The sequence below is a fragment of the Scatophagus argus genome, chromosome 8 (genome assembly GCF_020382885.2).
Source record: "Scatophagus argus isolate fScaArg1 chromosome 8, fScaArg1.pri, whole genome shotgun sequence".
Classification (NCBI taxonomy): Eukaryota; Metazoa; Chordata; class Actinopteri; family Scatophagidae; genus Scatophagus; species Scatophagus argus.
The window spans coordinates 17,124,618-17,149,903 of record NC_058500.1 but is presented as its reverse complement, the minus strand read 5'-3'; the positions used below and the strand labels follow the sequence as shown (position 1 = coordinate 17,149,903).

At 40.5% G+C, this 25,286-nt stretch overlaps 2 protein-coding genes across 8 annotated transcripts in view; one reads left to right on the top strand and one right to left on the bottom strand.

Annotated features, from left to right (window-relative positions):
• Positions 1-15,687, bottom strand: part of cacna1db (calcium channel, voltage-dependent, L type, alpha 1D subunit, b) — a 77,474-nt gene extending 61,787 nt beyond the window's left edge. For 5 of the 7 annotated variants that reach the window (XM_046396783.1, XM_046396788.1, XM_046396789.1 and 2 more), the window contains exons 1-3: positions 14,505-15,687; positions 11,392-11,860; positions 10,928-11,033 (exon numbers count right to left, since the gene is read on the bottom strand). In XM_046396783.1, the coding sequence (XP_046252739.1) occupies positions 10,928-11,033; positions 11,392-11,860; positions 14,505-14,538 (609 nt within the window). In that variant the 5' untranslated portion in view covers positions 14,539-15,687. Of the gene's footprint in view, positions 1-10,927; positions 11,034-11,391; positions 11,861-12,732; positions 12,779-13,497; positions 14,464-14,504 lie in introns of those variants that run through there. The other 2 variants (XM_046396786.1, XM_046396790.1) reach the window with 2 other exon arrangements.
• Positions 15,620-24,642, top strand: dcp1a (decapping mRNA 1A). The gene is made up of 9 exons (XM_046396797.1): positions 15,620-15,838; positions 16,184-16,224; positions 16,644-16,771; positions 19,060-19,126; positions 19,309-19,447; positions 20,016-20,111; positions 20,516-21,106; positions 21,286-21,498; positions 22,036-24,642. Exons 1-9 carry the CDS (start codon positions 15,707-15,709, stop codon positions 22,114-22,116), a joined length of 1,488 nt encoding a protein of 495 aa, XP_046252753.1. The 5' UTR covers positions 15,620-15,706; the 3' UTR covers positions 22,117-24,642.
• The last annotated feature ends 644 nt before the right edge of the window (positions 24,643-25,286 follow it).

Below are 25,286 nucleotides of genomic sequence, written 5' to 3'. Positions count from 1 at the left end.
TATATTTAACACATGATAATGATGAAGAGGAGTGACAGCTCAGAGAAGGACGGAAATGACTCACAATGATGGCACTGCACTCTAATAAAGCTGTATGATCACAGATGTCCTGAAGCTACTTCACCAGTGACTGCACACACACACACACAGTCACACACACACACACACACACACACAGCATTTCCTGGAGACTTACTCTAACCATAAACACAACCATAACCATTACTTTGTTAAGCCTAACTGTATCCTTAACCTAAACCTTAACCTAAACCCAACCTTAAACCAAGTCTTCGCTCTATCATCATTTACATTATGGGGACTTGAATTTGTGCCCATGAGAAAAGTAAGTCCCCATACGTAACTGCGTAAACAGGTTTTTGTTCCCACAAGGTAAGTAAAACACATCTCCACACCAACACACACAAACACTTGCACACCCCTAAGTGTGAAACTGCTGTTGACATTTCATAAGACATGTAGACATACACACACACACATATACAGACCTGACAAGTGGAAAGTGAGTGAGCTACAGGAAGCTTTAAGAACATTAACTGTGGTCTTCTTCACACTATCCCACCCACTCTCCATCCCTTTATCTTTATATCTATACATCCACTAATATTGCAGGTTTCTGGTAAAAGAAGAAATATTCAAACGTCTCCAGATTTAATGACAAAATATACAGCTTCAACTTTATTATCCAGTCATGTTCTTTAGAGACAGTTTGGTTTGACTTCCCCATAACATATTTTTGTGCTTTTAATAAACTAATTTTAAGACTTGTTCTATTTCTGTAGGAGGTCAGTGTGTGGGCAGTGTGATCACTTGTTATCTGATCACAGCCTGGTGGTTCACTCTTCATTTTGCGGGTACAAATAATAGAACAATCGAGTGACATTTTGTGGAAATGTGGATGAAAAGATGATTAACCACAATGTGCTTTCAAAATAGTGTATTATCTATCCGAGTATTGAATTTGGTTTCAGTTTGATTACTGTATAGTGTGTATATTACACATACTGCATTATATTACAACCTTGGTTAAACTGTTATACATATTGGATATGGACGTGTTCAATTAGTCGACTAGTGGTTACTATCCTTGATAGTCTGTTCCAGAAATACTAGTCTGATAGTAAACACTTCATTATTTTTCCAGTAATGTCCATGTAGGAGCCATTTCTAGAGCTTTTATGTTAACAATGTTAACTGTTGTGATGTTATTGAAGAATGTGATTCATGGTACACAATGTTTTCTTGATTAGGGTTACCCAACTAAAACACTAAGGTTATACACAGAGAGTGGATTGTGAAACAAATGCTCTGTCTCAGATTCCAGTTCTAAAAATGTTTCAGTGTTTATAAAAGGATCTGAATATGTATCACACTTTATAACAGTACATTAAAATATGCTGAATTAAAACATGTACTGGGGATTTACATTAAGGACTTTATAATAAAAATATTTTAATGAAATCCTGACCTAATGAAAGCCCTGACCTCAACCCCATCAAACACCTTTGGGATGAACTGCAACGACGACTGCTCTACGTGCCCATTCATGCTGTAAAGCATCAAGAATTCCCACAGAAAAACTCCAAAATCTTACCAGAAGAGTGGAAGCTAATTGCTGCAAAGCTGTCAATGTACTTGGAATGCAATATCATTAAAGTCCCTGGTGTAATTCATCGGGTGTCCCAATACTTTTGTCTACATAGTGTACACACATACACGGAAATGAACGCATTTCGCTTGCGTGCATAACAGACAGATTTTTTTTCTTCTCAGCTGGAAGTGCAGAGTGATGTGAGGATGCGTATACATTGTGTCTGACTGTGTATGTTTGCATGCTGCCCTACAGGCTGACAACTTGCTAGGTCGACAATCAGTCACACGCGGCCTAATTCTGATCACCAATACAATCAATCGATCCCTCTCTTTCACCCTCTCTTGCTTTTAATGCTGTCAAATGACAGCTGATTCCCAGTATGTATCAACTTGGGGCTGAAAACAGCAGTCTAAAGATAATAATAAGGTTCTGTATTCAACATTGTCTGTCCATATATATGTACATTCCCTTGACCTACTCTTGTGAACGCATTATGTCGGGAGCACCTTGACGAAATTTCATTACTGGCATCCAGACATCCATTTGGAGTCCAGGATGAAGTGATTAGAATTTGTTGATCAAAGGCACAAAACACTTTGCAGGCCATAACCCAAAGATGCAAACACTAATTAGGACAAAATTTCACACCACTGTTTAATGGGATGAAGTGATGTAGTAATGACATTTTATATTCAAACGGCCAAAGGTCAGCTTCACTGTGACATCATAATGTTTTCTGTACATTATTCAGCACTGTCATTCAGGAACAGAAGGCGAGACTGTGACAGACACTGAAATGGTGACACTAAGCTCGGGTGTCCATTTCAAAGCTATGCTGATTGTACAGATGTGACGAAGCTCTCTGTCAGTCCTCCATACTCCTCTGCAGCCTCTAAATGAAGACTGCATGTTTCTCACTGGAAATAATTCACAGGAATCAGTTTTGTCAGTACCTTTTACTAAATTCTTTCAAAGTCTTCACTACATATATGAATCTGAACAGACACGGATGTGAACTGCAACTTGACTGAAGCACAGAGACATACAACCATGAGCTGTTATGACGAGGCAGGGTCTCTCTGTACATGTCTCTCTTTGTGTTTCTTTACAAAACACACATTCCAGTGCATGCATGCAAAAAAGAGACATGATTGCTGTTACACACACACACGTGCTTGATGAAGCAGTGTGCTTCTTAGTGTGACTCTCATCTCCCTTCATCTCTAAATCTTTAATCCCTGACTGAGAGAAAAATGACGCAACCTGACATTCTGTTCTCAGGATCACATACACACACATAAACCCTGAGGAAAACACATGATCATCACAGTGCACGCACACAAATATGGACATTATGCTCAAGTTACAGATAAACAGGCACATTTCACAGTACTGTACATGTAGAAAAGCGATTCTCAAAGTGGGGGTCCTTAAGGAGGTCCCCTGCAAAAACAGAAATAATTTATTTTCTCTCTAATTCCAACCATAAGTAACAAAATGACAGAATTTTACTTTCTAAAAGCAAAATTCTTATTAGATCGGGAACCCTGGGATAAAATCTTATCAAATGGCAGTCCATAGTCTTATTTGTGTCCGTTAAGATGCTCAAAAACACACATGAAAACCACACATGTACACACACACTCACAGCACAATTTGGCCAGATGCGTCGTCCCCATGTTTTCATGCAGTGAGGTCACAAACAGTCTGTGCTTTGATTTCCTGACTGATAAACAACATACATGTATGAATGCACGCACAGCTGAATGAACCCACTCCTGTACTGCTGCTTTGGATCAGCCTGCCCACCTTACAGCATTCAGGTCTTATGATTGCTGTTACACAACCAACTCAAACATCTTTCTGAATCACAAGCAAAGAGATTTTTGCTCTCTTAATGGATTTCTTCTGATGGATTGTTGTCCAGACTACTACTAAAACTACCATTTCTGAGATGTTAACACCTTAAACATATGCTGCAAGACTAAAAAATTACTCTTATTCATATTGCAAAAAATAAATATTGGTCCTGTGAAACACAGTGCTGTGTTTATGAAACATTTAAATTTTTCTGCAAATTCAAACTGCATGAAATTAGTCAAACCTGTACAATGAATCAAGGCTAAAACCTACATAGGACTTTTGTCTGAAATTAATGGGAAATGAGAGGAACTCTGCCTGACAACCATTCAGGTTCCATATGCAATCACAATCCCAAATCTGGAGCTGAAATTTAACTTAGCCTGGAAGAACAACCATTTTTGTAGGTCAGGTTTGTGAGACTCAGCTTTGCTTTTTTTTTTTTTTTGCAGTGAATGAAATGAAGATGAAGTCTGGCTGTTTTCTGCTGTGTGCTTTGACTCAGTGTCATGACTAAGCTCAGTGAAACACCCCTGCTCCAGAGTCTGCCTGTGGTCTTAATCAGAAAATTATGTGGCTTGTTACCATGCTTTCAACCCTGATATCCAACCAACCCTGCATTAGCTAAAAGATTATTTACCCTTTGATCTCTGACTCATGCTGTTCATGGGAAGACTCACCCACATGCAGCTAAAATGGACTCCAAAGATGAGGACTGAATTTACACACAGGCAGTTAGGTTAACATGGCCATCACACTGCGACTTTGTCTTATGATACTGTGGGGGCATTTCAGAGTGTCGAATAGAAACGAATCTGCTTTTAGTCAAAAATAACTGTCTTTTCATTGTACGTTTTTGTCCACTAATGCAGCCCATACACCATAGCACTTAGATTTTCTCGACTCACTATCACACCTTCTCCCTTCTCTTCGTGCCAGGGGTTTCTATATACAGCAGGTGCTCAGACAGAGCTAAGCCACGAGTCAACATCGCCCGTCCATATAAGGATAACGATATTTCATATTATTCACTGTGATTCAAAGGTCTAAAAAATGACAGTGTGACATCTACAATGCCTAGCACTGCACCAATTGTGAATTTCTGGACTGCTACCAATGTTAATTAAACACTTTGACAGACACTTTGGCTGATAGCTGATGCCAATAGCAGTATTTCTTTCTTTGTTTTTATTGTTTTGTTGTTGTTGTTGTTGATATTTATTCCCCCATTTTTGCCAGGGAAGAAGAAAATCATAATAAAAAATAGTTTTAAAGTCATTCAGGCCTTCATCACACTACAGCACAAATTCAATTATACAAGCTTAAAAAACAGTGTTTATTTAACTTTCTTTCACATGAAAAAGATTTTTTTTGAGAAGTGACCGCTTCAAAGGCCCGTTGTACATATATGTATAACATCTATGAACGTATAGTCTGATATAAAACTACCTGCTCTGTCAGAAAAATCTTTCAGTACTGTCATAGCCTTACAAACTGAGGGCAGGGATGCCACGAGCGAGCACCTCATGAATGTGCAAGCGCAAAACTGATGCTAAACATCAGAGAATATCATCTTATTTTTGATATCCTGCTGATAAATTGCTGGATCCCTTCTTAGAACGTATCTTTTTTTGAAGATTATAGAATTATCTTCTACAAAGTAGTAAAATAGTATAGTATTTGACTCCAGAGAATGTATGTAATATGCATTTCAGTTCAAATGAACTCTGACGTACTATTTGGACATATTTTGGAGTCCTGGCATGGGGTGGGAGGTGGTGAGAACAGGGTCATTTTGGTTTTTCAGTTGCATCATAAACGTTAAAGTAATGACATGCTTACTGGTCCTAAAACGCAGACACACACTCTGCTCTGATCAGATTTGGTAGTGATACAGCCAGACTGAATGCAGTTTCACTGAGATTCCTAATACAATGGGCTTTGATGGAAATATGAGACATAGATCGTGATCGTTATTGTGGAAGCAGTAAAACAGGTGATCTGCTAGTGAAAAGACATAACCGGCTAAATTTGGATTTAAAGCTGTTTTTAATCTTACAATACATATTACCATCATTTTGACACAATTTCAAAAAGTTTTCAAGTTAGAATGTCTTGTTCATCTCTTCAAAAAAAAAAAAAAGCTGCACTTAAAAAGAGAAATACTTACAGTACAGCATTATGAATTACATGTGAGATGCCAATACTGTAACTGTGCAATTTTACCTCCGCCTAGTTACTTGTTTCTAGTCTTACTGTATGAATGGGAGCTGTTGTCTGGGTCTTATGTACCTTTCTTTTTAACAATATGCGTGTCACCTGTAAAAAAATAAAATGGTACATATCCCTTTAAACCGTTCACTCAGACACATACACACTCCGCCTCTTACTCCCACACTCATATAGCAGATTCATATAGGACTCTTATGAGATTATCAACTGATCAGCAGTGTATGTTAGTCAAAGGGGCCGTCATAAGTCTGCTAAATCACTAACCGGCTTAATCGGATATTAATCATTCTCCTCTGTGCACAGGAATTGGATATGGAGGGGAGAGAGGAGAGAAAGGGAGGTGTGTTAAAATGAGAAAAGAGGAACTGACAGAGAAGAGAAAACAGAGAAGAAAACACAAATGGAAAGCGTAGGAAGAGACTGAGGCGGTTGAGTAGACAGAAAGACAGAGTTAGTAATCTGAGAGCAATGGAGAAATGAAGACAGAGGGGGGACACAAGAGTGTGAGCAACAAACAAATCAAAAGGTCACAAATAAGAAGAGATCCACACGGCAGGCCTTCACCATCAATTTCAAGTTGCTGCTTGTGTGTTATATTTGGGGTGACTTCTAATATCTATGCTATGTAATCCATGGGCAATATCAACATGAGCTGACAGGAGCATCAGAAAAATAATCCTTAACGTCAGGAATACGTGCAAAATAACAAAATGAACGACATTATTTCATGAACTGGCTGAGAGGCTAAACTGAACTGAGTCGCTACAAAAAAGCTAATCATCATCCTTTGTTATGTGTGGTTGTCCTCATAGAAACAAAATGTTACAAGATACAAGATAGGTTCATTTGTCACACACACAATCATACAAGGTACAGTGTGCAGTGAAATTTTCTGTGTCCCTGCTACCAAAAACAGGTAAGTAAAATAGAGTGAGTCAAATTATAATTAAAATTATTAAAATTATAAAATAGAAACCTTATAAAAAGAATAAAAATAAAAATGTACAGTATTTACAAAGTGCAGTGGGATTGTCCAGATTAATGCTCAAGGGATAATAGGGAATAAAGCAAGATTAGTGAAATTTTATTTTTAATAAATGCTAATTATTTGCATTCAAGGCACAACTGGATTATCTGCAAACTGTATCCTGCAAAAGAAAAAAGAAATAAAGTGAAGAGGGAGAAACTGAGATTCTGAGGTAAAAAAAAAAAAAAAAAAAAAAAAAAAAAAGTGAACAGACGGACATTAACTCGATGGAGAGAGCCTTAGTCTGATACTCCATCAAAACGTTTCCCCTTACCCCTGGGACTTGAGAATATCAAAACCGACACTGAGTTGGCTTCCAAAGCTTGATCGTTAAGTAACAAAACCTGCCTACTTAACTGGTGTTTTACTCTTCCTTTAGCATGGTACTGAGACCAGAGTTTCTAGCTGAAGTTGAGATTCTTAAGGTCATTTCTTGCTTTAGCCAGTGGCCAGGCTGTTAGTGGATGGATGGATGGATGGATGGCTGTATGGATGGATGGATAGATAGATAGATAATGTCAGTCAATGTAGAGTCAGTCACATGACAGCACTCATTAAAATCTCCTGTCTGTCAGTAGACCTGCACACTTGTAAGCTCCCACATCTCTCCACCCATCCATCCTCCAATCCTCCCCTCCCCTCTCACTCTCTGCAACCTCCACTCATTTACTGACAACTAATCCACCGCCCAGCATAATCCCACAACCTCTACTCACACTCACACACACACACACACACACACACACGCATTCTCTCTCCTCCTGCACCCTCGCACACATTCTCCAATACAAAACAAAACGCATTCTGAAATGCACAATTACACCCACAGCACTCAAGCGGTCACTGAAAACACTCATGAGTTCAACAGCAGCCCTAAATGATGTGTTCTACTTGTATGAATGGGACGACAAAGACGGAGCTGGTGCTCAGCAAAAAGGTTTGAAAGGTGCAGGTTGAAATGTTTTATCAACAAGAGGTCAGATGTATTTTACATTACTGCATTTTTAGATCAGTTTTGTACCATTCATGCAGCCAGTGGGTCCAGCTTGAAAATCAATAAAATTTTCAACCTGAAACTGAAACTTTGATAAAGGTAATGGATAAAGTGAGTATTTTGGTATTTTAATGTCATTGTTCAAATTTCTTTTTGCGTTAATCCACTTGGGGGTGACCTTTTATTAAATATATGCAACACGTGTTTAATAACTTAAAACATACAAAAGCACCATTCAAACTCTGTAGCATGAAATGAGCTCAGCCGCAAAACCCATGAGATATTTTATAATCTGGAGAATTACAGAAGTGGAAAAGTATCGTACTCATTTGCACATGTGGATCTAATTTGACAACAGAAAGCAAATAATAAAACCACTTCATACGCATTTTCATGGCTGCTGTTCACATGAGGGCTTATTTTAGCTGCAGTAGCTGAGTCCCCCCAGCTGTCTATTTCTCTTTCCCATCCTTTGCTGTGAAGGAGGCGATCAAACAACACCTACACACTTTAAAAAAGGATGAAGCAGTAGTTGTGGAAATACTATGATGGTGAGAAAGACAACCCAAGTTCCCAAGAATGTGAATGAATTTTAAGTGCATCCATGCCTCCAAACTGCCCTTCAAAACCAAACCACAGTAACAACATTTTTTCATCAAAACTGAATTATGACCGAAACTGAATTTTTAAATGTCTGAAAGTGTTCAAGTTCAATCTTTCTCCATCTTAGAGAAAAAGGAAAAAAAATTGCAAAAAGTACAAAATTCCGCTAAAACTCAAGGCAAAGCACCATAAGTGTAGTTATTGCACTCTGCCCCAGTTTGATGGAGCTTCAGCTGCAGTTACTGCAGCTACAGCCGTCCAAACTGTTCAGGAATGAAGCTTCAGTGTCAGTCCCCAGGTCTGGTCAAGAAAATCTTCACTGGGAACTCTTAATTATTTCATCTGAGTTATCAACAAATGTTCATAGTGGTGATTGCAGTAGATACCCTCCTCCCTCTTTCTCTCGTAAAGTTTAGTAAAGTACAAAAGTGATAGTGGAACTGTGTTTATTTCCCTTCTCTCATTCCTGTCTGTTATTGTCTGTTTTCCTATGGACCCTGACTGTGTATTCTGTTGTTATTATTCTGGGATGTACTGTGCTTGTTATATTTTACTGTGAGGCATCTAGCAAATGTCAATAATTGTTAAAAAGAAATTAGATCACAGAAATAAATTTTGTGGGGGTAAAATACATATAAATATTTTAAGGGAAATTTAGTTTTAAGTCTTTTTTAAGTCTCATATGTACAATTAAATCTGTCACACACTCAGTGGCTGTCATAAAGTGTGTGAGAGTTATGGACTGGACTAAATTTTATGTGAGATCAAATTCTGTGTTTCACACCCACTGATAAAAACCGTTGGAAACAAATTGTTAGCAGAGAAAACATATCAATGACAAATTCAAGGCGATTAGATGTCTAAAAGCAGTGTGACATGTGACTCCAATATTCTCTCTGACAGAACAAATACAAAAAGCTGCACAAACATTCATACTTTCTCTCTCTCACACACACACACACACACACACACACAGTACACTGTGCAGTGAGTGATGAGCGTAGACTTGGATGGCATGAATAATCCCCATCTGTTGAGGGAACATGCTACGTTTCACTGTGTCCGTCTCTCACTGGCTCACTCCACACACACACACACACACACACACACACACACACATACAAACATACATGCACAGACAATCCCCTGTGAAGCTAAGAAGGTCCCTTGCCAGGCTCAGGGAAAAAAGCAAATGTTTGCACTGAGTGAAAAAGTCCTCTGAGGACATTGCAACACTTATAGGATTAAACTACTACCAAAAAACTGCTCTTTTGGCAATAAAATCTGAAGTGAAATGATTTTCAGTGAAGTGAACTGAATAAACACACAAATATAGAGCAGGAGCTTTCTTTGCAGATATTATTGTCTGAACTGCTGCAAAGCAGGGACAACAGTCTTCAGTCACATCCACAAGAGCACCTTAACCACATTCCAGTCATACACGAGCTTTCAACCCAATCTTGTTGATCTTAGCTCTTGGTTACCCTCCATATGTATATGCTGTCTACTGACAGCATTTTAAAATCTTTCTGTCATTTATTCTGAATTTATTTGTTCTGTCGAGCTCTGTTCTGACTACATATAAGCTCTAGTAAGAAAAGCCAACTTTGATGGTTAAAGTTGAGAGACCTTTGTCAGCATGGTCACAGGAAATAAACGTGTGGCTGATGGTCATGGTTAAAAGAGCCCAAGGTTGACTCCTGTCAGCTGGAAACAGGAAACAAACTTCTCCTCTCCTCTCCCATGACAAAGTCCCATGTTTTGTTGACAAACCAAACCAAACCACCCCATCACCTTCCAGGTGCAACAAAAATATCAATCAAGCAATCAAGCAGACCTGCAGGCCTGTCTAATCAAGCAAGATAGCTGATTGAGTGACTAAAGAACTTCAAACAGTCCACATTTTGTGTGTGTGTGATAATATCATGTCCATACATTGTATTGTATGATTTGAATGAAGGGTAATTTGTTCATGGTTTGATGCTGTCAAGTTCCACTGAAACTAAACTGGTTTTCATCACTGTCTGCCTCTCTGTCTTTTCCCCTTAGTGCTGCTCTCATACCACGCAGAGCTGCTGTGACACACAGGGGATGACCCGCTGGGTGTGTGTTTATACATGTGTGCATGTGTGTGTGTGTGTGTGTGTGTGTGCGTGTACAAGCATGTGTATCAACAAAACAATGAAACCCAACACATCCATCCAAATATTGCCGGGAAAGCCCTCTGACGCAATCCACACATGAAGCCAATCACACTCATGCTAAGGTGTTGTGTCTGGCCTTTGTGTGTAATGTGGCTGATGACAAATAGTGGCACAAGCAGCTAGCAGCGCGGTGCATGTGAGAAGAAAACTCCTTTCATGTTTGATGTGCATTCAGCAGGCAACATCTGCAGAACCACATGCAGCAGGTCACAATTTGTTCTTTAGAAAAAAAAACAGATATTTGGCTCATGTTTTACTTCTGATCCCTTGACATCTTTCTAACATACTCACTCACCCACACATATGCTGCAATAAAAGATGTACATTTTCAGCAAAACCCCAGTTTATCAGGTATATCGCCGAGCCTTGTTTCTGCTTTTTCCATTTCCACTTACCAGCTCTTGGTTGGTAGAGTTGGAGTCATCTCCAGGGAAGGGGATGTAGATGGCTAAGGCCACACAGTTGGCAAAAATAGACAGAAGTATAAAGATATCAAATGGTCTGGAAAGAAACAAACTGTTAAGGAACACAGATATCTGAAAGACAGACATTTGAAACATAAGTATCCGTGCTTTTGAAGTTACTGGCTTGATTTTGAAGTTAGATATAGCAGGGCGTCATACATTCAAGCTGATAACAGAAGTGCTTATTTATATTGTGTATATTTTTGTCCTGTTCCACTTCAACAAAGTCATGGTCCACTGTTTTAAGTAATACATATATTTATTAATTCCCCCAACCCTCTATCCATCCACTAATCTATGAAGAAATTTATCCATACAATCAAACGCAACCCATTAAAACACTCAAGCATCTGCCATCCAGCCATCCAGCCACAGCCCCTGTGTCTAAAGGATACTTCCACTCCACCAGGCTGATGCAAGCCCTGCGGATGGGGTTGTTGAGGGTGAGGCAGAACAGAGCTCTGGGTGGTCTGCTGTTGGTAGATCCTCCCTGCTTTTTGCTTTTGGCATACTGCTGCCTCTTCCTCTGGGCCAGTGAGCCCACAGGAGGTGGTCCAGTGGTGCAAACTGAGGGCCTTGAACTCATGTCAGGCTTTGCGCCATCGCCCTGTGCTTGGCGAGCAGCACTAATGGCAGCATGCCAAGCAAGGACCGGACTGACACCAGAACCAGTGCCACTGGGGCCCTGAATACCACTGTTGGCCCCAAGGAGGCCAGAAGAGGAGCCGACGGGTTTGCCGGTGCTGGACGGGGCCTGCAGGGGCTCGGGTGGTTGGAGCTGGTGCAGTCTAGTTTGGCTTTCTGACCAGAACGTAGAAGTGTCAGTGGAGGGAGTGGTCCTTCTGTTGCTGGCATACTGTGCCCCTGGAGGAGGAAGGCGGAGAATCAGACAAACAGTTTTGAGTAACTACAGATTGAGACTTTTACAACAAAGGAAGAAGAAGGAAAAAACAAACACTAGTGAGTCTGAATTTCTCAGTCAAGAGAAATCAACTGCTGCGATTTAGAGGGTGATCTGTGTTTAATTTAAAATGACAAGTCCTCAGTCTACAGAAGCAAGGGGAAAATATATATATAAAGAGGGTCAATTATGGGACTAGAGATACTCATTCGTGTAGATAAGAGCAGTGTAATTTCACATTCAAATCCTGCTTTGTACAACTTTCATACTTGTTGAAATTTTTTATAAAGGAAGAGGAAGGCTGCACTCGAAGATGTAGAAACAAGCTGGCAGGGAACTGAGAAGAAGAAGAAGAAGAAGAAAAAGAGTTTGAAGGGAGTGCGGAAGAGGCAGAGAGAGCAGGACATCCTGCATGAATGAGAGAGACAGAGGGAGTCATTAAAATCAATGCAAACCATGAGTGAAAAAGACAGTGCCCTTGAAACAGTCTCTGTGGTTCACTGCAGCTCCACAGCAGAATCACATCAGGGGCTGCTGTCACAGCTAACCAACATTTCATGTAATCCAGCTAAAACAGAGCTCACATTGATGATCAAATCCAAAACACAGATCATTCATCAGAAACGTATTTAAAGGTATCATAACTCTTTAGACGAGGTGAGAAAGACACAGAGGGAAAGATGAATGAAGCCTCAGTGAACAGCTGATGAATAAACGCCCATGGAAGTCCTTGTCATATTCTTGAGTTTTAATCTTTAAATTGTCACTTGGATCCAAGTGATTTTAACGTGTTCTAATAAGGTCAGAGTTTTGTTAACAGTTGGTCTCAACATACCTTGTTTAACTTGAATTGACTCTGAGGTCAGGCTGATGAAATAGGTGAGATATCTTTAAAAATAAATAATACATTTCAGCACAGATTTACAATTTCATATCCGTATGAGGAGAATATTATTTCTGCAGGACAGACGACCCTCCTCATCCCACCACATAACATGACCACAGATGCAGAACACCAAGTCTGTCATTTAAATCATCTGAGCAGTTCCTCAAGACGCATAACATATCTGTCACTGTGGCTGGCTAACAACTACTGACTCTCAGCTGCTGTTCTCGACTTTACAGTGAAATGTGGAGGGGGGTTGAAACAGTACCGTGTTTGGTTGAACCACTTCTAAACAAAAATAAATAAATAACTGGAATTACTTGAAAAGTTGATATAGCGCCGGGCAGTTCTTTGTGGATGGCGCACAAACCGAACTCATCTTCCACAAACTGTCACATGAATCCAAAACGATCACTTGACCATAATATTAGCATACACCAAACATAGCCAACCATTTTTCGTAGAACAACTCGTTTCCCAATGGGTTTGATGACTGCTGTGCTGACAATAATACAGCCAAAACAAGCGCTTACGATGTTAATACTCAATCTGTGGACTAAAATAAGTTGGACAAAATCCTAGAAGCAGATCCGACTGCGAGCATATAATGACATGGAATAAACAGCCACCCAGAGAATAAACCAAACGAGCGCTCTCGCCCCCTCTCTCGCAGCGCTCCAACTCTCCTCCTGCGCTCCACGCAAGGTTTTTTACCTTCAGACTGTTCATCTGCTTCTTGCATCCTCGAATCCACATTGAAAAGACCCGTTTTAAATCCAACTCATCGTTGGAAAAAACATCCAAAAGGTGTCGACGCGCGAGCCTGGAGCGAGCTGTTAACCTGAATTATAAAATGTTTTCCCAGCGCAAACCCTGAGAGGAGCGCCAAACATTTTCGCCACATCCGGGTGCCTGCCTGCAGACTCACGGCGGATCCAAGAGGACGCGCTGACAGCAACAGTCAGTCCACTGCTGTCAAATATTCTCACTGTGGCTGTGGATGCTCAGATAGGTACAAGTTAGAGCAATCAGGCTACAGCACACTGGAGTCACATCCGAGGTGGATATGCACCTGTTGCTGCCCATTAAGCGTCAGGGTTGCCAGATGTTTTCAGATAAAGCTAATGATTTGTGTTTTAAAAAAACATTTAAAGGGCAGTCACGAATAAATTGGATGTTTTGAATGGAGACGGCTAACTGGGGAGATAACAACAAACAGCCGGTAAAGCCAAAGAGAAGTCAGTCAGCTGCTGATTAGGTGTAGTCGCGTAAATAGCAATCACATTATTAGTATAAATTAAGCAGCGTGTGATACACACAGAGACACAAACACTGGCCTCATTAGTCAAAAGCTTGATCTTAGGAACTGTAGCCTAAAAGGTCTATTTGTTCTATGTCATTCATAAGACTAAAAATCATTTTCAAAACGACTAAACAGCATTCGGCCATATGTAGGCCAAAAGCACGTAAGCTATTGCCAAATCCATATGCTGTCCATGTCTCAGTCCAGCGCTTTAAAAGCAATCATCACAGTTCATGATTCATGATAATGCCAAGGAAACCCTTCAGAGCCCTGGAAAGTGGCAGTCTCTGTAGGTTCTTCTGAATTTCCCCTGTCAGGATCATTTCTGGACAGGAGGATCAACAGCATGCCCGCATCCTGCCTATCCAGATAAACCCCTAAAGAGTACACTAACTCTATTTCCGGTCCTTGGACTTACCCCTCAGGGGTCTTCCCCTTATAATGAACGGCATTCTGTCACCTGGCTCTTCTCTGAGGCCTCATAGCGCCGTTTTCTGCCCTCACTCCGCGGCGATTCAAGAGGAAATGAGTTGTCGGAGCTGTGCTGGAAGGTTACCAGTGATTGGATTACCTGTGCCTGTATGGAGGATAACAGTTTCACGGTAGCGTGTAATCCTCCGATTATAATCCCTGGCCCAATGTTCCCCCAACAGAGGCAGGTGAAGCAGGCAGCTGCAGCTCAACTGGAACAAATAACCTATCAGAGAAATGTTTGTTTTCCGGAGTTTATATATGATGGCTTTAACTTTAACATGCCATATAAATAACCACAATAAAATTAAAGCATTGTGGGTCCTTCCAGGATTGATTCTGGATTGTTAAAAATATTTACAGTGTGTGTGTGTGTGTTGTTTTTAGTTTATTTCTTTTTTTGTTGTTGTTGGGGGGTGTATAAAATAGTCAGGATTTAACATAACTGTCGAAATCTTGTGAATTCAAACAAAAGAAATAGCTTGCCACCAGACCTCACATGATAGATTAGACCCAAAAATAAGTATTACAGCGCAGCCCTGTGGAAGTTATGTAACATTAAGATAATGTCAACATCTTTTCTCCAGAGAGGCTACATGATCTTTAATTATTAGAAAAATGATATAAGTCCTTGGTTCCTTTCTTTCTGAAAATCAAATATGGCTTTTGTCTGTTGTTCCCTTGAGTATTTTTTCTCTTCTGTGTTAATTAAAATAAATGTTGTATAAGAGTGCTTTTGTAGCTAATTCATTTCCATTCAATTCAATGGGACAAACAGAGAAGTGTTTAGCCAAATTATTTACCATTCTTGGTCTCGCACAAGATTTTTATTTATTTTGGTCATCGCAGAAGGGTTTTTTATTCAAAATTTGTATTTAGCCTTTATTTGTTGTTGTGATATAAACAGTGTTATTTTAGAACGCACAGTGTCTAAGGTTAAACTCATAAGACTGGCCATCATTTTCTCCAAACATTTGGTTTATAAGCGCCACTCTAACAAATTGTGTATTGTGACCTCATTTACGTTTCAGATTAATCTCCGTGGAATAAACCTCTCGGAAAGTTTTGAGGGCAGCGGTTTTCGGGGACAGCGGAAGTTAAAAGTGTCTGCAGAATTCCGTCCGTGCGGGAGCAACAATCACATTCAAGATGGAGACCGTAAATGCTGGACATATGATGAGCCTAGCAGCTCTACAAAGACAAGACCCGTATATAAACAAACTGCTCGATGTTACCGGTCAGGTGGCTCTCTACAATTTCAACTCCAAAGCGAACGAATGGGTAAATTCCTCATCACACACCAAACATTTTCGTGGATAGTCATCAAAATATGCTAAGTGTTCATTAGCATGCTAATGCTAGCTCCTCGAGAAAAAAAAGATTAAAAACACTAAGAAATACATCAGTATTTGTCAGACTGTAACTGATAGACATATTCACAGACATACTGTTTACTGATAGCGGTATCATTCTGTTAGTGTTTTAATTTCCATTTGGACAATAACTTAACGCTTTCTTGCCTGAGCTAATATAATGTGCCTAGTTACGCTAACAGTTAGCGTCCATTGCTATTAATTAGCACGTCATTAGCTGTTTTTGTTAAAAAAACATCACTTATCTTTTCAGGAGAAGACCGAAATCGAGGGCACCCTGTTTGTTTATGCGAGGTAAGCAAGTACACAGTGTTTTTAATAAATAAACACTTCGACTGTGAAGGTTGTTTACTTGCGTTACGCTTGTTTCCGCTGCAATTTGACGTATTTTTCGCACGTGTGCAGGCCGCAATCTTGGTAAACAAACGTAAACTTCGACTGGTATAGCTTTGCGCACACACTGACTGATTCTCAGTTTTTAGTAACACCTAACTATAAATTCTGAATAAACTAAAATTCTAGGTAACGTCTCTAAAATGTAAGGATTTGTTTGCCCTATTCTTTTAGTGTTTGGCTCTTGGTTAAATTAAATAGGCAATTTTTAAGACATCAGTCTTAAAGCTCTTACTAAATATATTCTAGTCAGGGGGTGGTGGTTTTGTTTTACATTGCCAGTATTATTTCATAGTGTTGGTAATCTCTGTTCATCAAAGGTCTGCCTCACCTCACCATGGTTTCACCATTATGAACCGACTGAGCACAGAAAACCTGGTGGAGCCAATCAACAAAGACCTGGAGTTCCAATTGCAAGATCCCTTCCTGCTCTATAGAAACGGCAACTGTGAGTATTTTGTAAAAGAGAAGCTCTAAAACAGGAGACGTACATCGTACAGACGTATTTCTGGTGCAGTGTGGACTGAAATTAGATGCAGTTAGAGATTACTAATCAGTGTTCGGGAACCAGTATTTTGAGTACGCTACTGTTTCTTGAGAAGGAGGCAATAGTCCATCATGAGCCATGTATCCAATATACTGGGCGACTCAACTATCATGAAACTGCACCACAGAAGATTCTGTCAAAGACGTGCAAGTAGATCGCTGTGAAGGCTGAGGTGACATTTACTATCTATCTATCTCTCTCTCTCTCTCTCTCTCGCTCTTGCTCTCGCTCACACACACACACACACACACACACACACACCTTAAATGGAATTAAATATAATGGTACCTCTGAGAATGTTGGACAGACACCTCCCAAACGTTCTCTGGAACATTTCTTTTCCCTTTCGCTTGAGGTCATTTTGGCATCTTGGAGTCTCATTTACCAAGAAAACTTCTTGTGAAGAGCTTTCTCCACTCATGACCACAGTTTATGCACAGTTTCTGCATAGGGGCACAGCGATGGATTATGAATCGACTTCTTGGTATATCTTTTATCTCATACTTTGTGTTTTTGCTGATGGCTTTATCCAATGCTGCAGTCAAACTCTTCTCACCTTATGGAGAGAGTTCAAGAGGACTTTAAGTGAAAAGAGAAGCGTAATGAAATTCGTCAGATCTTCAGAAAGTAACTGACAGCACTGCCACCGAGGTAATCTATTAGAAGTCTGAAAAGCAGTTTCATCAAGGCAATGAACAAGGAATTTGACTGTTTTCCCATTTGTTTGCTGATGAGAAAAAAGAACATGGCCAGGCTCAATGTCAAAGTAGACTGCTCTCCTTTCGGACTTGGTTTGCTCTTCAGCCTGGCTGGTATGGAAGACATTATGTAATTTCTTCTTAATATTCAGGCCAGAGCAGCTTCTAAGGTATCTTCACTTGAGTCCAATTTCTGTTTTGTGCATTTTAATTTTCACCAATAAAACTGGGTTCAGTTGTAAAGTAAAACACTTATTGACAGTATTCCTCAGATTTTGTTGGAGACACTTGGGCTGTTGACAGTACCCTCTGGATGAATGGAGTAATTTCTTTCTGATGGTATCCGTTTTATTCAGTCAGACTGCTTGTGTAGAGCTCTCACTTAGGTTGTTCAGTCCATTCATGCTTTTCAGTAATCCAATTTCTATGGATCCTTTGGTAGCTGTCAGCTCTGTAGCTCCTGCGTTAGTTAGTTATTGAGTCTCCATGAAGGTGTTGAGACAGAAAGTAAAATCTTGATTGAAGTTTGATTGAAGAGCCAATAGTCCGACACGGGGAGAAAGGATTCTTCAGAGAGATGCTGATAATTAATGGTTATTTATGTCTTGCTCCAATCCGATTTAAGTACTGGTGAACTCACCGCCTGAAGATGATGAGGGTACTCACTCTTGTAGTGCACTGTTTAGAGAGACCAATGTACCTAGACATACATGGCTGTTTACACCTCTGCATATTCCCCTTGGCAGCATGAGATGCCGCAGGGAGGCAAACACTCAGGTTGCTAGGTTACCTCAGCCTCCTAAGGGACCTTGAACACGCCTGTGTTTCATCACACACAAATAATGTTAAGCTATTCCTAGCTATTGTTTCAGTAGAAACAAGTAACATACAGCTTGTTTTAATTTTACATTTTGTTTTGTGACAAGTAGTCAGTTTAATTTGGGTGATTGTGAATGTGGCGTTAGTCATGAATGTTTAGTTTAGTGATCCCATTAATCTTTTTTTTCCCCCCAAGCAAAAAAAAACATCTCTCTCACCATTAATAGTTACGCAGCCACCTGAGAAAAGCTGTAGCCATTTGTACATTCACAAAGGCTCTGCATTATAGTTGCAATTATTTGTGGTTCGTGTACCACACTTGATTGATTGATTTGATGTTTTTAAAACTGCATGAATTGGAGCGAATAGATTTATGCAGCACCTGGGCACACTGCTCATTTGACATTGTACATTGATACTAATGAGAAATGCTAAGGGCCAGCCGTATACACGAGGCCTGGGCAGTGACTCCTTATTATCACATATCAACTTTCAGTCTAATTGTGCTGTGATGATATGATCATATTGAGCTTATATGTCCGAACAATTTGTAAAACCTCTCGATTTGTTATTTTTGTTGGTATTAAACAGTTTTTATGAGTGAACAGTGTGTCTAAAGTAATGCTGCTTTTGCTGCTTGGTAAATTATAAAATATTTGTTTTTTCTTGCAGTGGGTATCTACAGTATTTGGTTCTATGACAAGAGGGACTGCCAACGCATCGCTCAGCTGATGGTCAAGTAAATAGCCTGACGTGTATACTGTTTTTGACTTTGGATAACACAGGGCAGTGCTTAGCTTTTATATGCATTTTCATCCATTAGCTGTTAGCTTTAGAAGCAACTCTACTGTGATCATAAAGAGTATTTGATTTTAACAGTTTGGAGTGTAGACTCTATGACATGCTTTAACTCTTCGCTAGGATTGTGAAACAAGAAGCAGACCATGCCCAGAGAGAGTCACCAGAGAGGGCAGAGCCACGGAGGACCAACGGTGTTGCAGAACCACGGCCCATCGACATCCTGGAACTGCTCAGCAAAGCCAAGGAGGAATACCAGAGAGTGAGGAGCAAACATGACATGTTACTTTGGCCCTTAGATCAGCAAATATGTTTTATTAAGTGTTTTAACCCATAAGAACCCACTGTGACACAGGTGTCAGAAACTAACATTGAAAACTTGTAGATGTTGGACACTAGGGGGTACTTCTCCCCAGACAACTTCAGAAATGTGCACGTGATCCATTTGGTCTGTTTTATATCCCCCATAACTCGCAATGAAAAATGGGTCTGGGCTCTTATGGGTTAATGCTGGTATTGGGTACTTCATACATATCCAAGACTATGAATTTTCATTGCAGATGTTCCAGCCATACCTGTTGAACACAAACTGAAACACTTTCTCACTCAGAGGGTATACACTCATGAGGCACACACATGCAAAGCTGAGATTACAGTGGTACTAAATCGGGGATTGTTTCAAGTGTGGGGGCGTCTGTTTGAGCATCTGGCAATGAAGGTTAAATTTATGCCTATTCTAGCTCCTTAACCCCTGCTTTTAGTCTACATCCTTATCCTCTTTTTGAAAAATTGAGAAGAGCATTGTGTGTGTGTGTGTGTGTGAGATGCAGGCTCAGACAGGAGAAACAGACGTGTCGGCCGAGCTTAATGTGAAAGCAGCAATCATCGCCTCAGAGCATGCACACAACACACCACAACCTGAAAAGGTAAATACATTACAAGACTTGTGCATATTTATTTGCTTATGTTATTATATTTTGAAAACATTGTTAATGTTGATCATGTGACAGCCAATTCAAGTGATCATGTGACACCCAGAGACAAGTTATTTTACAAGTTATCTTACTTATAAGATTTATATGAGCCAAGGGACTGACTTCAGCCAACTTTCGAGTACTGGTATTTTTTAAATCAATCAATAAATTGCTTCTTCTATAAAATGTCAGAAAAAAGTGAATATTGCCCATTACAGTTCAATGCAGCATCTTGATGTTGCTGGTTTTGTCATTTACAGTAATATAAAAAGAGAAACGGATTTAATCAGTGTTTCACCACTGCTTTGTATGAGTTTGATTTCCACCCAGCTCACAGATTTCTTTTCACCCACTAGAGCTCTCATACAATGGTGAAGCAGATCACAGTTGAAGAACTCTTTGGCTCATCCCTCCCTAAGGACCCCACCCTGCCCACCATGCCAACACAGAACACCACCACTGCTTCCAGTGGCCCCTCCACTGCTTACCTTCAGAACCCATCTTTTCCCACTCCAGCCCACCAGAACCCACTCCTGCCTCCTCATCTGGCAGCCCAAGCCCCTGGCCTGCTTCCAGCTCCGTACACGCTCCACCCCAGCCCTGTTCTTCAGTCAGTGGTCCCCAGGTCAGACCCCCAACCCCTGTGCTCGGTGTCCCCTCTCATGGTGCCTCCAGCCAGCTCAGAGCCTCGTGCTGCTCACCCCACCCATGCAGCACCATCAGCACCTCCTACGGCCTATTTGGGGCAGGAAATACTCAGCACACTCAAACCAGCAGTACCACCTGTGAGTTCGGACATCCACAAACCCATCCTCGCACCCAACTTCCTGCCAAGCACGCTGTTCCCACCCCACAGCTTCCAAGAGCCCATGGGGAAGCCCCTTCCCCAGCACGGCAAGGACATGGATGTTTTCTCTCAGCCTCCAAACGTGATCAAACCAATGTCTGTGAGTTTGGCAGTTTGTTTCAGCAGCTGTTTTTGTTGTCTGATTGCTCATATCACACACATCAGTTCCCTGTCTCTCCTCTCTCTCGTGTACCCCAACAGATTAGATTATAATCCAGCATGTTGTTTGTTCTTGTGTCCTCCCTTCTTCTGGCACTGTCTTTCCTTTTCTATTCTCAGGCTGTCCCCATGAGTCCAGGTCTTGCTGTTCCAGGGCCAGTGACTTCTGTACTGCTTTCCCCCAGCGCCTTCCAGCAGTCAATCAATAAGACAACAGCAGCAGCATCAGTGCTCCCTCCTGCTCCCTCTGAGTCCTCCTCCACCTCTGTAGAGCCTCCACAAGCCCCCTGCAGCAAAACACAGCTCCAGGAGACTCTGATACACCTCATTAAGGTACAGTTAAGGTGTCACATGCATAAAAGCAGTACTGTTTGAACAAAACTAAACTAAAGCTTTTCTCCAGACTCTAAAAATTACAAAGAAGACTAGCTAGTAGACAGGTAGGTTTGGTTTAGTTTTAGGGCTTTGCACTAAAGGAAATAAACCTGCTTTGCAAAAAGAGGAACCAGGGACTAAAGGCAAAAAAACAATGCTTAAAAGAGACTTGAAGTTGGTAGTTTACTGCCTGAGTTTAGTTCCTCTGGTTGCATCATTCCTGGAACTTTTTGATTGGATAACAGCCGAGTCAGGCTTTAGAGACATCTGACTTTGTGCAAGTGTGGTTGACGTGAATGAAAATTTATTTGTAGCTCTCATGTCAGTGAAAAATTTGCTTTTAAACAATTCAATAGCGGTGTAGACTAAATTAGTTAAGACATTACCATTTACAATTTGCATGTTTCCAATAAGATTGAATTCCTGTCACACACACTCGGAAGTGTGGTTTAGTTTATTGTTCAAAGGTCTCTCGTTTACTTTCTCCCTGTACAGAACGACCCAGACTTCCTGGGTGCCATTCATGATGCTTACCTGCAGGGTCTGTCCAAGGACTTGAGCAACATGAAGCTATAGTCTACAACAGTCACCGCCACTGGCATTTTCACTGCTACGACCACTTCATGACCTGAGAAGAATTCAGAAGTAAGAATTCAGAAGAAGTTAAAAGAAGTACAGAAAGGAGGTGTTTGACACGCCGAACATCACAACTCCTGAAAAGTCTTTGGGGTTATTATTAGCTTGCACCGTTTAACCCTCATTGCCAACTCAGAACTTTTTGAGTTCTCATCTGAACAGTGATGCTATCTGGGCTACTGGCATTAGCTTGAACCAACTTTTTGGCAATCAAACCAGAACTCCTGTGAGAGAGATGGATGAGATAGGCAGCCACATACTGGTAAAGTTTAGCTCTTGCTGGTTCAATTCACTTGAGCGCGGCATGACAGTGGAGCTTGTCTGACCTCAGAACATTTCACATTTGACCTCCTGACAGACAATTTTGCAGCTTAAACTTTATGGGAATAGCAGACCCCTACTCTCTTGCTCATCTCACATCTTTGGAGTTGTCGCAGTGCAAGAGGATGGGAGAGGTGTAACACACTTCCACTCCAGCTGCGAATAGAAAAAAGACCACTGTGCTGGGACCTCAGAACTGTTTTGGCAGACAAACGGTCCCACTGTGTGGCGTTAAAAAGGACTACTCTGTTTCCCGTCCTCGCTTATTGAACATTCTTCCTCAAAGTCATGCTGAGGCTTGTTTATTTTTGGTAATACCACAGAGACACCAAGCAGCCGTTACAGTTTTTGTGGCATTTGAGTTTGTCACTGTCTGTTTAGTAAGGAGGCGACTGTTGAAGAATTATTTTCAGTCCTTGCCCAAGCAGGATGTTTGGAGAAGCACTTGCAGCTTAGAGCTCAAACTAACAATCAGTTCCTCGCAGTTATTTTTTTTTTTTTTTTAATGACTGTGATATGTTCATAAAGACTCACAGACGAACGCACAGACCATCTTCTTTGCCCCCCCCCCCGGCCTTCTCCTCGTCTGTGTCGATCATTTCCCCTCCACCAGCTAAGCTCACAGTACTTAATGTTCTTGGAGGGGAACGTGCAATAGATGACAGTCACAGTCCCTTTAGGGGTACCAGCATTTTGGGGATATTTTAGGATGGTACAGCTAAGTTTATCCGAACCTCTGGGTTCTAGTTCTGCAGCTGAGCTATAATTTGAAAATGAGCATAAAACACAAAAATGCTATTAATTTTGGACTATTGTTTACATTCCTTTAATATTAAATAGCTTACAGTATTGGGGGAGCTGATGACTTATATGCGTTTTACAGCTTCAGTATATTTCAAACCTGTTGAGTTCATACCAGTAATCCAAACTAACAACGAAAAATATAAACTACCTCCATTCTAGACTTTTATTTTTCCAGGTCACAGTTAAGTTTTGAGTTACAGAGACTGAAAGACAAAACGAATTGTGGTAATTTGGCTTTTTTTGCAGTAAAAGGCTACTGCAGCACAGAACCGTAAGCCCTGCAAACTGCAGTGGGAACCATAGGGTGCACAGTGTGTTTCCTCCTCATGTGCAACGCTGAGTGGCTGCTGATGCTGTTCAGAGACAAAGAAAAGTGATCTAAAATCTAATCAGAAAAACGGCTTTCAAATATTTAGAGGAAAAAAATGATTATTCGGTGGCATGTGTGCATTTTTTAACACACATAAAAGGGTACTGGTTTAATATTCCTTGTTTTCAGAAAATATTCATCACATACAAGACCATTCAAGAAGTAATGTAAGAAATCATAAAAATTTAACTTGTGAGGTTTTTAAGAAATGGGACAATGATGTTTGACAACAGTAGTCAGATCGTGGGTGATCAGGATTCTTTTTCACGTCAGTCAACATATCAAGTCATTGAAGTCATCGAAGAGGACGTCTTTCTTGAGTTTTGGAAACATGGTTTGCAGATAATATTGTTCTTTTCTAAAAATTTCCATGTAACTTGTTAAACAAGCAGAAAATCTGCAACTGGAAACACCTTGAGGCGTAATATGAATTTCTGCGTAAACACCAGTGTTGATTGTGATACCACCCTTTGCATTTGGCTCTATTTGAATGTATTTGATGTTTACTTCCAGTATGTGCCAGTCTTGTTTTCTTCTGTGTCATGCTTATTTGAGTTGCACTTGAATCCACATGCATTCACCACCAGCTGTTAAGTGTTTCCAATCCCCCCTTCTTTTATTTTGCCATAATTTTGAATTCATAAATGCAACAAGGACACATCTGCAACCAGGGAACAAATCAAATTATTTGTACACTTCATTGCCCTGTTATAATTTTTCATTTCTTTTTGCAAACACTTCTGGCATGTGTTGTTCAAATAAACACCCACAGGAAGAACGATTGAGTTTTTTAATCCCCGCAACATATTTAATATTTTAAGGTTATTTTATGCTTTGAAATAATTTATCTTATCGGCCAGAGATATGATTTTTGAAAAGTCTTTGCAAATCACATTAGTTTTCTAAGTTTGTTGTCACTGCATAATTTGGTTTATTATGACTCTTTTGTGATATTAAAGATTTGAAAATAGGGTTGTCCGTTTCTTGTTTGCTGCTGGGAAGAGCTGTGTGTTCGAAACTAGATAAATTTGTGACTCAACATTAATATTTTGTAAAGTAGGTTCCTAATTTTGTAATAATCGGACTACATGATGTGGGTTTTTTGATTTATTTAGTTTTTTAATTTATGTATACTTTTTCCTGCATTTGGACAAATGGCTTCCTTCATTTTCAGTCTGGGAGTCTTGTGCAGTTTTTACGTTTGACCACCAGATGTCAGTATGTGCCCACTGCTAATCTGTTGTACTGAACGGACCGTGGTTTTAACTCTCAACAAATTAAATTGTAGTCAGTTTTCACGCCCAGGCTAAGGTTTCTTTCATCAGAGAATTTGATCTTGTAGGCGTTCTGGTTTTAACGCATCCATCCATTTTCTATGCCGCTTATCCGTTAGGGTCGCGGTGGGGCTGGAGCCTGTCCCAGATGACTATGGGCGAGAGGCGGGGTACAACCTGGGCTGGTCGCCAGTCAATCGCAGGGCCGACACACGCACACGCGTGTTTGGGGCTGTGGGAGGAACTCGGAGTACCCAGAGAAAACCGACACAGAAGGGCCCAGACCGGGATTCGAACCTGAGACTGCACGGTGGTGCAGTGGTTAGCACTGGTTTTAACCG

Bases quoted from the DNA above. Each gene is read 5' to 3' on its own strand.
- dcp1a (XM_046396797.1), top strand. From the start codon at position 15,707: ATGGAGACCGTAAATGCTGGACATATGATGAGCCTAGCAGCTCTACAA. The intron at 19,127-19,308 runs GTAAATAGCCTG...ACTCTTCGCTAG, and splicing joins ATCGCTCAGCTGATGGTCAA to GATTGTGAAACAAGAAGCAG. The intron at 20,112-20,515 runs GTAAATACATTA...TTCACCCACTAG, and splicing joins ACACACCACAACCTGAAAAG to AGCTCTCATACAATGGTGAA.